Genomic DNA, 14,340 nt, shown 5'->3' on the forward strand with positions numbered 1-14,340 from the left:
CACGTTGCTTCTTCTATACGCTGACATTTCTTTCAACAGCACCTACAATATTTGCTTTCCTATTGAATGCCTCTTCCTTTTGTGCATTGATATTGGAGGGGTTCAGATAACTCAGGTCACTCACCTTCAGCCCACTCCTCGCCAGTACGTCCTCTTCTCTCTTTTCTAAAGCACCAACTGACCTCCAATGACAGTTAGGCTATGTGCCCACTATGCAGAAATGCTCCGGATTTTTCCTGAGCGTTTCTGCATCTCCCTGTCAGAAAAAATGCATGCGGATTGTACATGCGAATTGTACATGCGGATTTTACATGCGTTTTTCTGCCAGGGACAAGCATTTGTCACGCGTTTTTCACATGCGATTTCACATGCGGGTTGTCAAGCGCTTTCCAAGCGATTTTAGCATCATTTGGAAAAGTGCTTGACAACTTGGTCACACTAATCAAAAAGAACTAAATCGCACAAAAAATAAGAGTGCCCTTGTGTCTGCATAAACAGTAGCAACCTATAATATGACAGGTAAGCTGGTAATATAAAAAATCTAATTTTTATTATGATTGGTATATTAAAAACGATGAAGGATACATAAATATAATAAGGGAAAGGGAGCAACAAAGAAAAGGTCACCGGGATAGACAGCTATAATGCATGTAAGGATATCCACCAGAGATTAAATCACATAGTGCAAGAGTATAAAAGAGCTATACCGCAATTAATCGTATGAGTATAACATAAGGTGCAAAGTGCTAATGAATAAACTCATAGTGTAAGACGATTAATAAATTAGCAAAGTATATAAATATGATAAGACAAAGTGTGGAATAGGTAAAGGATAACAGAGCTGTACTGACCCGTGAGACCTGAATCCAACGCGCGTTTCGTCTGGGCTTTAACGAGGATGTGAGGAGAAGAGAGATGAAGGAATATTAATATGAGGTCCAGCCAATAGGGGAGGCAGGGATTAATTGATGCAAATATGTCATGTAGGTAAAGTGACATGGCGCCATGTGTAATAAGCCGGACATCGCTCCCCCATGCTGATAATCCACAATGGAAATTTCGGCAGCATGTGCACAGTAGTGTTGAGCCACCCCCGTAGTGTTCGAGTTCGGTTCGGTTCGTCGAACACCCGTGTGTTCGCCGAACTGTTCGTCGAACTGTTCGTCGAACACCTTCGAACACCGTTAAAACCAATGGCAGGCAAACAAAAACACATAGAAACACATAGAAAACACCTTCAAAGGTGTCCAAAAGCTGACAAACTGCTCAGAAGACACAACTAACACATGGAAAAGTGACAAGTACATATAGTCATGCGAAAAGAAAAGAGGTGGAGGAGTAAAAGGAGGGGGAGACACAGATATAGGCATGTCATGCCCTTCTAAAATCCAAAAAGTGAGAAGCCGACACGTTCAGTCCGCTCCTGCCCGTGCCACCTCCGCGTCGCCGGGTTTGTGCCAGAGCCGCGGTGAACCCTGACGGCCAGCCCCCCTCTCCCAATACTGGTGCCTGTCCGCTGGTGGGTCGAGCGAGCCCCCCTGTGGTGGAGGCAGCTCTAAGCTTTTTAATTTAAATTGTCTCTCTAATTTGAATGAATACACTTTAAATCCATTTACAAGGATCTATTGGAGGGCAAGTCTCATGCCAGCAGCCGCGTAATTCCAGCTCCAGTAGCGTCCACTAAAGCTGCTGCAGTTAAAAAGCTTTTATAAGGATCGAGCTCGGCTGTCCACCGCAAGGCATCCTACTGCCAGTCCCAGCCAATATGCCTTGGGGTGCCTCCTGATGCTCTTCACTGAGTATCCCGTGGTCCCGAAGCATTTCCTTTGAAAAAAATTAAGTGTCCAAACTACAGGTGGTGTAGCTTGCTTAACAGCCGGGATAATCCGCTGACTAGCAGACACTGCTACTAGGCACAAAGTATTTCCTGGGCTAGATGCAGTTAAAAATTTGTAATTAGATACTCTCGTTGGATGCTGAGAAAGCATTCCATAGAGTCTCCTGGCACGCCATATATGATTCTCTTAAAAAGCTTGAGGTAGGGGTCTAGGGGACCCTTTTATAGCCAAAATCACGGCCCTGTATCGCAATACGTCACCTAGGCTGAAGATAAATGGAACTGTAGCACCCTGAGGGCTCGGTTGCTACAGAGGTATTGCACCTCACCCAGAGGTGTGATATCTCACTCTCAGGTAAGGATGTAGTGTGGATCAGGACCCAACACCTGCATGCATTACACCACATTGCCGTGGGGCAGGGCGACCAATATGCCCCTGAGATGGGCACGACAGTCCCTGTCCCTGGCTGGAGTGGGGGGAGGGAACACTGAGGAAGGAACCCTGTAGTGCAGGAGCAGGGAGGAAGCAGTTCCTGGGTGCATTGAGAAGGGAGTATAAAAGGTGGGCACCATCTTAGTTCAGTGCAGAGTAGTCTGAGCAGAAGTGGCAGGGAGCAGGGGCTCTGCATGAGCTCTGCTCCGGAGGCAGGCCTAGTAACAGAGGCCCAGGCCTGGAAGAGGGAGAAGGAAGGAAGAGGAGCGGAGAAGGCTCCAGGAACGAGGAACGAAGGGATCTCAGGGGTGCGGACGGGCGAGTCGCCACCGCACGCCCGAATCCACCTGCGTGGAGGGGTCAGGCCAAAGGGGGAGACCGGTCCCCGAAACTAGTGGAGGCAGGAAACGACCCTCAGCTAGAAACAGGAGGCTGTGACATTTTATGTGGCGCAGCCCCTCGCTACACCCGCTAGGAAGGCACCACATAGGGTCAGGGAAACTGGCGCCAAGTTTACCAAGAGGAGGCCCGAGGCAGCCGGACAGAAGGGTTGGTAAGAAAGGCCAGACAAAGGACACACAAAGGGGGTCCTTTGAAGCGCTCCAAAGTTATCTGGGAGTTGTCTGAGCCCCTCACCTGGTGAGCACAGTACGACGTGGGCAGCCGTTACCTGCAGACGTGGTCTGGATAATAAGAACTGTGAGTAAAGGCCCTGGACTGCATCACTGACTCCGTGTCGTTACTGCTGCTGCCCTGCACCATCACCCCCATCCTCCGCATACACTGCCCTGAGGCTATACTCCTCCCGTGGGGAGTTATGCTACGCTCTGCTGCACCCACAACACCAGCCTCAGCGGTCTGCCCTGGAGCGGCGGTTCACTCTGACCGCAATCCACGGGTGGCGTAGTCGGACATTTAAACATCAAAACCACATAAATAGTTCCGCCACTGGTTTGACCGCCCTGAGCCACGGAACCGGGTCGCCGCCACGGAGACTACAACCACCAGCATCCACCAAAAAGGGTCCGGCTCCGGGTGTCCCAAGGCCCAGGGGGCGCGTCAGAACATTTTCATCACCTTTCACAATCACCAATGGGACAAGGCAGGGATGTTCTCTGTCCCCTCTCTTATACATCCTAGTGACGGAGCACCTGCTGTTATCAATTCGCCATAACCCCAATATTAGGTGGATTGAGGTGGGAGGCACCGAGTACAAGTGCTCTCTATTTGCTGATGATGTCCTAGTATATATCACTCAATCACATATATCCATCCATGCTGTTATGGCTGAAATAGATCACTTTGTTACATGGTCAAATTTTAAAATCAATGCAGCGAAGTCTGAGGCCCTCGATGTCTCCCTCCCCAAATCCATATAGGATTCCATCCAGTCCAACTTTCCCTTTGCCTGGCCCTCACAGGGTATCAAATACTTAGGAATTCCTATTCATAGAGACCTCTCCCATCTATGTTATCTTAATTTTGGGCCCTTTATTGAACAACTCCATACAGACCACGGTTGGCAAGTTAGAACTGTAAGATTCACTACGTGAACCACTGGTGTTTTGTGGAAAAGCACATGTACACTGTGTTCCAAATTATTATGCAAAAAGTGTTTAGGAGTGATAAGGGAAGAATTTGTTTGTTTGTCAGTTAAACTCATTGATGGTGATGTGTGTCAGGGCTCTTTATATCACTGTAAGCAATTGCAGACACCTGTGCTAATTAGTTTGGCAGGTGTGTCCAATGAAAGGCAAGACTACTTAAGAAGGCTGTCTCACATTATTAAGCAGCCTACATTTTCTGCCAAAATGGGAAAGAAAAAGGATGTGTCGGCTGCTGAGAAGCAACAAATTGTGGAGTGTTTAGGTCAAGGCATGACTACAATCAACATTGTGCGATGATCAGGATGAAGTGTCTTGGCAATCAAGAAGTATGTAGCTGATTCACAGTACACACGTGTGCGTGCTGATAAGGGCAAATTGAGGACTCTTTCCTACAGGTAATTACGTCAGGTTGAAAGAGCAGCGGCAAAAAAGCCTTGTCATAGCAGCAGACAAGTTTTTGAAGCTGCTGGTGCCTCCAACGTCCCCCGAACAACAAGATGCAGGGTCCTTCAGAGGTTTGCAGCTGTGCATACGCCATCCTGTCGACCTCCTCTATCCACTTCACACAAGCAGAAACGGCTCCAGTTGGCCAAACATTACATGAAGACTGATTTCAAAACTGTTTTGTTCACGGATGAGTGCCGTGCAGCGCTCGATGGTCCAGATGGATGGAGTGGAGGATGGCTGGTTGATAGACACCCCACGCAAACACGGCTACAGCGCCAACAAGGAGGAGGTGGAGTAATGTTTTGGGCTGGAATCATGGGGAGAGAGATTGTCGGCCCCTTTAGGATCCCTGAAGGCGCTAAAGATGAACTCCATAATGTATGTGGATTTTCTCAAACAGCACTTCCTGCCATGGTTCAAGAAGAAGAACCGTGTATTTCACAGCAAGATCATTTTTTTGCATGATAATGCACCATCTCATGCTGCACATAAAACATCTGCATCTCTGGCTGATATGGGCATAAAAGGGGACAAACTTATGGTGTGACCCCCATGCTCCCCTGACCTCTACCCCATTCAGAACCTTTGGAGCATCATTAAAAGGAGTGTCTATGATGGCGGGAGGCAGTTCACATCTAAGCAACAGCTCTGGGAGGGTATTCTGTCCTCATGCAAAACAATTGAAGCAGAAACAATCCAAAACCTGACAAATTCAATGGACGAGAGAGTTCAGAAGCTCCTTTCGAACAAGGGGTCCTATGTGAAAATGTAACATCACCTAGAATAAAGTTTTGAGTTGAAAACTGTTTGATTTCAGTTTCTAACAACCTGCTAATGCTTATAATTTCAAAAATGACCATTTTTTTGGTCTTTATTAAAATGAAAAGGTTGATCGAAAAGTTTGGGGGATCTAAGAGTGTGGCAACCCAGTAGTCATGATTACTTCGAATTCTGACAATATGAGGGTCATGCTGCAGGTAGTGCAGCAAGAAGGCACTTATGTGTCTTGCGCATCTCGGAGTCCCAAAATTATTTTCCGGGCTAGATGCAGCTAAAAATTATTATTAATCTTAAATCTGGTGAAGCTTTAGTATAGATGGCCTAATAGGATCAGTGCTGCACGCAGCTACAAAGCCCAAATTATTTTCCAGTCAAGATACAGATAAACATGATTAGTAATTTTAAATCTGGTGGAGCTTATTATAGATGGCCTAATAGAATCAGTGCTGCACACTGCTACAAAGCCCAAATTATTTTCCAGCCAAGATACAGATAAACATGATTAGTAATTTGAAAGCTTAAAACGGTTGGTAGGGTGATTTTAACCAATCATCAAGCTTTTACTCTCCCCAGGATGACACAGGGGTAGAAAAGTCGTTTCGGATCCATGATTTGTTCATCTTTATGAACGTGAGTCTGTCTACATTATCAGTGGAGAGCCGCGTGCGCTTATCTGTCAGCACACCACCAGCAGCGCTGAACACACGTTCAGACAGAACGCTGGCTGCGGGGCATGACAAGATCTCCAAGGCGTAAGTGGCTAGCTCCGGCTATTTATCCAGATTGGAAGCCCAAAAAGAGCAAGGGTCCAGTGACACAGTCATGGCTTCAATGTTTACTTGGAGATACTCCTGTACCATCGTCTCTAGGCGTTGACTATGTGTCAGACTTCTTGTCTCCTGTGGCCTTGCAAAGGATGGGCTAAAAAAGTGGTGAAATGATTCCGCAATATTGATGTTACCAGCAGATACTGTGGTTCTGTTACGGTTTGAGTGCTGAACACTTGACGGTCCCACGGTTGGCAAGTTGGAACTGTGAGATTCACTACGTGCACCACTGGTATTTTGTGGAAAAGCACATGTAAGATTCTGCAACAGTCTCTACTGATACTCCTGCATGCGTGCATCCCTTTCTATGGCAGGAATAATTTCTGCAAATTTACTTTTGTACCGGGGATCTTACAGTGTGGCAACCCAGTAGTCAGGATTATTTCTAATTCTCACAATTCGAGGGTCATGTTGCAGGTAGTGCAGCAAGAAGGCACTCATGTGTGTTGCGCATCCAGGAGCACCAAGTCCCTGTTGTGTTGGTGGCGAGGTAACAATCATGCTTCCTTCCTCTGTCCTCTCCCCCCAACCTCGCACAACAGAAATGTGATCAAGGTCTCCCTCATCTGATGAGTCTTCCATCAGTTCGTCCTCCACTTCTTCCTGGGCTCCTGCACCTTCCTCACTAGTTTGGCTGCTACCATGCGCCCTGGTAAAACCATCTCCCCCACCCTCACATGCCTGCCGCCTTGGTGCTGCCGACCGTCTGGACCTTGCAGATGTTAGCCCTTCCGCATACAACTCCTCCTCCTCTACTTCCTCCACCTCCTCTTGTGCCACCACCTGACTCTGAATTCTGTTTAACATGTGCTCCAGCATTTAAATCACCGGAATAGTCATGCTGATAATGGCATCGTCAGCACTAAACATCTTCGTCGCCATTTCAAAACTGTGCAGAAGGGTGCATAGGTCCCTGATCTGAGACCACTCCTCCAGCGTGATTTGCCCCACCTCTGGATCTCGTTGGCCCAGGCTATACGTCAGAACGTATTGCACCAGGGCTTGTCGGTGCTGCCACAGTCGCTGCAACATGTGCAGAGTTGAATTCCACCGGGTAGGCACATCGCATTTTAGCCAGTGAAGTGGCAGGCCCAACGACTTCTGTAGAGATGTAAGTCGCTGAGCTGCGGGATGCGAACGGCGGAAGTGAGCACACAGCGACCGTGCCCTCTGCAGAAGGCCATCTAGTCTGGGATAGTGGGCTAAAAATTGCTGGACAACCAGGTTCAACACGTGAGCCATACAAGGCACGTGTGTGACATTGCCCCGGCGAAGGGCCGCACACAGGTTTGCAGCATTGTCGCACACGGCCTTCCCTGGTTTCAGGTCCAGTGGAGACAACCATTCATGAAATTGGTTCTCCAGAGCTGACCACAACTCCTCAGCTGTGTGACTCACATTTCCCAGACATTTCAATGTAAAAACCGCCTGATGACGTTGAGCCCTACTGCCAGCATAGTAAGGAGGTGTGCAGGATCCCTTCTGCGCAGTTAGAAAGCTTGTGGCATGACCAGACAGGCTTTAGGTGCAGGTGGAAGACCGAGAGGAGGTTGAGGAGGCAGAAGCAGTGGAGGAACTTTGACATAAAGAGGATTGACGCACAACTCGGGGGGTCGGCAAGACTTGGACAGCAGCCCCTTGTCCTGCTGTCACCATAGTTACCCAGTGCCCAGTCAGCGACATGTAACGCCCCTGTCCATGCCTACTCGTCCAAGTGTCTGTGGTGAAATGCACCCTGTCACACACAGAGTTTCTCAAAGAAGCGGTGATGTTGTGTGCGACATGCTGGTGGAGCGCAGGCACACCTTTCTTTGAGAAGTAGTGCCGACTGGGCATCTGGTACTGGGGCACTGCGACGGACATAAGGTCTCGAAAATCCTCTGTGTCCACCAGGCGGAAAGGCAGCATTTCTGTAGCCAAGAGCTTGCAGATGGTGAAATTCAACCTCTTAGCTTTCTCATGGCTAGGAGGAAATGGTCTTTTACTTGTCCACATCTGAGGGACCGAGGGCTGGCTATTGTGCTTAGATGGGGTTGATAAGGGTGTCCCCGGCAAACTGCCGGTCTGTGAGGAAGATGCAGGCGGACATGTTAGGTTGCCTTGATCCAAAGGTGGTGCTATCGATGTCGGACAGCGCTCAACACCAGCTGGTGTTACCACCTCCAAAGAAAATGATGACCTGCCAATCACGCTGGCTGTTGCGGGTAAAGAGGTGGCAGGTCTGCGCCCCAAAACAGGTGTGACTGCTGTCCCATCAGTCACAGAGGATGAAGAGGCCGCGGATGCACAAGATATGGCAGACGGCGGTTGGCCCGGCCGGCTAGGCCGCATTGTAGCACACTGAGCTTCCCACTGCAACTTATGCTTCATGTCCATGTGCCGGTTCATGCATGAAGTACTCAAACTATGTATTTCTTGGCCTCTACTTAGCTTTTGCTGACAAATGTTACAGATAACACGAGTTGGGTCATCTTTATCGATCTGAAAAAATGCCCAGGCTATGCAAGGCTTAGCACCCATGCGACCTGAAGAGCCACCACGACTTGTGGTGAGAGGCAGAGTTGTGTTTGAGGATGCAGTTGTTGACGTGCTTCCAGTACTACATCTCTGTCCAGGAAGGCGCAACCTGACCTCGTCGTCACTAGCATCTTCCTCCACCTCCTCTGCTGACCTCATCTCTTGGCTGACTGTGGGTTGACAGTAAGTGGGATCTCCAACCTCATCATCATCACCCTGTGCGTTATCACACCCGTCGTCCTCAGAGCCAACCTGTTCCTGCCCTGACAAAAAACTAAAGTTGTCGCTCCAATCAGGTATTTGAGTCTTATCATCGTCTTCCTCATTGTCTCCACCAACAGGAGTTACAGTTTGGGAATGAGGGTCTACATTATGGTCAGAACCTTCTGCGTCTGGTCCTGGATCCGACTCATAAAGATTCTGGGCATCAGTGCAGATCATTTCCTCGTCTGGATTCACAGAAGCGCTGGAGTCGACCTCTGATTCCCAGGCTATAGTATGAGTAAACAGCTCTGCAGACTCAACCATCTGTTCTACCTCATACTCAGACGGGCAGCTGGAGATTTGGGAGCTGTGAGGAAGCAAGTGCGATTGGGGTGACACCTTTGAGGACTGGAGTATTTGTGATGTTGAAGTTGATGTGGAGGAGAGCCCACTTAAAGGAGCATTTGATATCCGTTGAAGCACCTGCTGTTTTTGTGCCTCATCTGGAATTTGTAGCGATTGGCGTGGCCGTAAGAAAGGGATCTTATCACATTGTCCGCTAAAAGAAGTAGACATTTTAGTTTGGCTGGAAGATGGTCTTTCTTGTGCAGATGTTACTGTTGCTTTAACACCTACCCCACGGACACAACCTTTTTTCCCCTTCCCAACACGCTTATTCCCCTTTCCACCAGCAGCAGGCCTTTTTCCACTCATTTTGGTGGTTAACTAATTCACAACTCTGGAGTTGTTTGCACAAAAAAACAATGGATGGGAACCGAGCAGAGCTGAGTGGCCAAACTGTGGTATTAGGCCAAAACTATTGGCTGGGTTAGATGCAGAAAAAAATTATATTCAATTTGCAACCTGATGGAGGTCAGTATAGATGGACTAATAGAACAAGTCCCACAAACAGCTAGAAGCCCAAATATTTTTTCAGAGGTAGATGCAGAAAAATTTTTTATTCAGTTTGCAACCTGATGGAGGTCTGTATAGATGGATTAATAGAACAAGTCCCACACACAGCTACAAGCCCAATATTTTTTCAGAGGTAGATGCAGAAAAAAAATATATTCAGTTTGCAACCTGATGGAGGTCAGTATAGATGGACTAATAGAGAAAGTCCCACACACTGCTAGAAGGCCAAATATTTTTTCAGAGCTAGATGCAGACAAAAAATTATTTTGAATTTGCAACCTGATGGAGGTCAGTATAGGTGGACTAATAGAACAAGTCCCACACACTGCTAGAAGGCCAAATATTTTTTCAGAGCTAGATGCAGAAAAAAATTATATTCAGTTTGCAACCTGATGGAGGTCTGTATAGATGGATTAATAGAACAAGTCCCACACTCAGCTAGAAGCCCAAATATTTTTTCAGAGGTAGATGCAGATAAAAATTATTTTTAATTTGCAACCTGATGGAGGTCAGTATAGATGGACTAATAGAGAAAGTCCCACACACTGCTAGAAGGCCAAATATTTTTTCAGAGCTAGATGCAGATAAAAATTATATTCAATTTGCAACCTGATGGAGGTCAGTATAGATGGACTAATAGAGAAAGTCCCACACACTGCTAGAAGGCCAAATATTTTTTCAGAGCTAGATGCAGATAAAAATTATATTCAATTTGCAACCTGATGGAGGTCAGTATAGATGGACTAATAGAACAAGTCCCACACACAGCTAGAAGCCCAAATATTTTTTCAGAGGTACTGTAGATGCAGATAAAAATTATTTTTAATTTGCAACCTGATGGAGGTCAGTATAGATGGACTAATACAACAAGTCCCACACACAGCTAGAAGCCCAATATTTTTTCAGAGGTAGATGCAGAAAAAAATATATTCAGTTTGCAACCTGATGGAGGTCAGTATAGATGGAGTAATAGAACAAGTTCCACACACAGCTAGAAGCCCAAATATTTTTTCAGAGGTAGATGCAGATAAAAATTATTTTTAATTTGCAACCTGATGGAGGTCAGTATAGATGGACTAATAGAGAAAGTCCCACACACTGCTAGAAGGCCAAATATTTTTTCAGAGCTAGATGCAGATAAAAATTATATTCAATTTGCAACCTGATGGAGGTCAGTATAGATGGACTAATAGAGAAAGTCCCACACACTGCTAGAAGGCCAAATATTTTTTCAGAGCTAGATGCAGATAAAAATTATATTCAATTTGCAACCTGATGGAGGTCAGTATAGATGGACTAATAGAACAAGTCCCACACACAGCTAGAAGCCCAAATATTTTTTCAGAGGTACTGTAGATGCAGATAAAAATTATTTTTAATTTGCAACCTGATGGAGGTCAGTATAGATGGACTAATAGAGAAAGTCCCACACACTGCTAGAAGGCCAAATATTTTTTCAGAGTTAGATGCAGAAAAAAAATATATTCAGTTTGCAACCTGATGGAGGTCAGTATAGATGGACTAATAGAGAAAGTCCCACACACTGCTAGAAGGCCAAATATTTTTTCAGAGCTAGATGCAGACAAAAAATTATTTTGAATTTGCAACCTGATGGAGGTCAGTATAGGTGGACTAATAGAACAAGTCCCACACACTGCTAGAAGGCCAAATATTTTTTCAGAGGTAGATGCAGAAAAAAAATATATTCAGTTTGCAACCTGATGGAGGTCAGTATAGATGGACTAATAGAGAAAGTTCCACACACTGCTAGAAGGCCACATATTTTTTCAGAGGTAGATGCAGAAAAAAATATATTCAGTTTGCAACCTGATGGAGGTCTGTATAGATGGATTAATAGAACAAGTCCCACACACAGCTAGAAGCCCAATATTTTTTCAGAGGTAGATGCAGAAAAAAATATATTCAGTTTGCAACCTGATGGAGGTCAGTATAGATGGACTAATACAACAAGTCCCACACACAGCTAGAAGCCCAATATTTTTTCAGAGGTAGATGCAGAAAAAAATATATTCAGTTTGCAACCTGATGGAGGTCAGTATAGATGGATTAATAGAACAAGTCCCACACACAGCTAGAAGCCCAATATTTTTTCAGAGGTAGATGCAGAAAAAAATATATTCAGTTTGCAACCTGATGGAGGTCAGTATAGATGGACTAATACAACAAGTCCCACACACAGCTAGAAGCCCAATATTTTTTCAGAGCTAGATGTAGAAAAAAATCATATTCAATTTGCAACCTGATGGAGGTCAGTATAGATGGACTAATAGAATGATGCTATGCCCAAAAGATTTTACTTCACTAGGTGCAGTAAAAAAATTGGTATTCTATACACAGGTGGTATATCTTGCAACACAGATAGGCTACTCCACTGACTAACACACTCTGCAATAGGCCAAAAAGGATTAGCTTTGCTAGATTCAGCCAAATGCTGTGAAAAAAACTTGCACAGCACTGGCACAGTCCTGCCTGGCAAAAACTGATAGGAACTGATGTAACCTAGTCCTGAAAAGGACTCCAATTACAATTAGTCTTTACTCCCACAATCTATCTATTTAAGAGCACAGACCTGTCTGATAAAAGTCATAGGAAATGCTGTAACCTAGTCCTTAAAAGGACTGCAATCACAACTATTCCCTACTCCCAAGCTATCTGTAGATTTGTGCGAAAATTGGCTTGAAATTAACAAGGTATAGCGCACACAGCAACAGCGGTGCCGTCTAACACGCAGCTGCAGCAGTGAGAAAATGGTGGCGACGGGGAAAATGGCTTGGTCTTATAGGGCAAGGACATGTGACATACACTGCCAATGACACATGCTCTTGCTTGTGTGAAAAAAAGCACTTCGCTCCGTGTGTGCGCTGCTGATAGGCTGACAGATTGCACCTCCCCACTGTAAATGCGGGAAAGAGAAAAAAAAATGGAGATCTTCATTGTTCCTGCAGAGATCCATCCCCTGCCCCTCCCCCCACCCCGCTGTACACTCAAACTGCGTATTAACATTAATTTTCATCATTACTGAGAAAAAATCCAGTTATGATTTTGGTGCATGAACAGTTATCGAACATAACCTCGAACAGCCGAATTTTTCTCAAATTGTTCGTGTTCGCCGAACGGCTCGAACACCGCCCAAAACAGCTCGAATTTGAGATTGGCGAACAGTTCGAGTAGAACAACGCTCATCTCTAGTGCACAGCACATGCGGATTATCATTGGGAAACATAGCAGACCTACTAACAAGCGTTTTTCAAGCATTTTGGTGGCAGAATTAAAAAACGCATAGTGGGCACATAGCCTTAAATAACTTCATCCAGTCAGATCACAGGCTTTGCCAACATGGAGGCTACACATACAGAAGCTGTGGACACATGGCATACTGATTGACAACTTACAGGATAATAAGAAGGACAAGAGAAACAAGAACCTCATCCACACTCCATTCACCCATGTTTATCTCCTTTAACCTAATACTACTATAACTAATTAATAAAATGTTCAAAGGATTTAAAACAGAATGGAAGATATAATTTAAAGAAAGACATAATTTGCATATTCAATGACCCTTTATGCAAAATCAGCATAATGTTCCAAATGTTAGGGCCATATAAAAACAATTACGCCTATGTGTGTATAGACATAAGACACCACATCAAGTATAATACTCCAAGCATCAAGTAAAAAATGGTTAAAGGGGTTTTCCAGTTTCCAAAATCTTGATCTCTGATGCAGTTTGTTATTAAAAACAAACCACACTTTTCTCACCTTCCCTGTATCCAACGATGAGTCTCCGCCGCTGCTCACAGTGCTCGATATTGGTTGCAGCACTAAGATCATGTTGACAGCGCTGCAGACAATCAGTGACTTCACCAGTTCAGAACAGGACTGCTGCGCGGTCAACCTGATGTCAGCGCTGCAGTCAATACCAGATGTGGGGAGCAGAAGGGGAGGCTGGGCAGTGTTTTTTCTTTCATAGCAAACTGTGCCCGGGGACAAAGGTTTTCTGAAAAGGGACAACCCCTTTAATTATTTTGACTGAATCTAAAGAAGTATAGGAATTAGACAAAAATAAAATGCTATGTATTGTAAATTCTCTAATTAATTTGGTGAAATGAGGTATGCCGGCTAGGGTGCTTTTAACAATTTTATTTCTTTTCTAGCTGGCTTTGGGATTTCTTCGAATTGGATTTATTGTTATCTACTTATCAGAACCCTTAATAAATGGCTTTACCACTGCTGCTGCCATTGAAGTAGTGATATCACAACTAAAATACGTTTTTGGTCTTAAAGTCAGTTCATTTAGTGGGCCACTTGCAAATTTTTATGTAAGTACAAGTATAAGCAAGACTATACCAGCAGAGATGAAATGCGATTTTAAATAGTGCTTATTTATGTGAATGGGTAACCATGTAAAATATAGTCAATTGAGTTCTCCAGAAAGGAAACTGTTCTGCACAGTGACATCCATGTACCATAATGAGAAAATGGTACAGGGAATAGTCTAATGTAAAACACCATCTCTACTCACACCTTCAGGGTAAAAAATAGAGAAGAGAACATTAAGATGTCGTAGGAAGATATTTAAGCAAAATTAAGTGGATCTTAAGGCAAACTACAACCTTCAAGTTGTATGGGCTGTATTATAGTACCCTTAAAGGGAATCTGTCAGCGAAACCCCCCCCCCCAACTATTTATTTGCACATGTAGCTCTTTCAAAGACAAGCCCAACAATACCATTACATGGCCAGTCCATTC

General features: G+C 45.0%; 1 protein-coding gene across 1 annotated transcript in view; it reads left to right on the forward strand.

The window, feature by feature from the left end:
* Positions 1 to 14,340, forward strand: part of LOC141165998 (chloride anion exchanger-like) — a 129,465-nt gene that overhangs the window by 56,351 nt on the left and 58,774 nt on the right. The window contains exon 7 of the mRNA XM_073652181.1: positions 13,746 to 13,910. Within this exon, the coding sequence (XP_073508282.1) occupies positions 13,746 to 13,910 (165 nt within the window). The remainder of the gene's footprint in view (positions 1 to 13,745; positions 13,911 to 14,340) is intronic.

This window comes from Phyllobates terribilis, unplaced genomic scaffold, assembly GCF_046119375.1.
Source record: "Phyllobates terribilis strain yellow unplaced genomic scaffold, ASM4611937v1 Scaffold_11__3_contigs__length_659146591, whole genome shotgun sequence".
NCBI lineage: Eukaryota > Metazoa > Chordata > Amphibia > Anura > Dendrobatidae > Phyllobates > Phyllobates terribilis.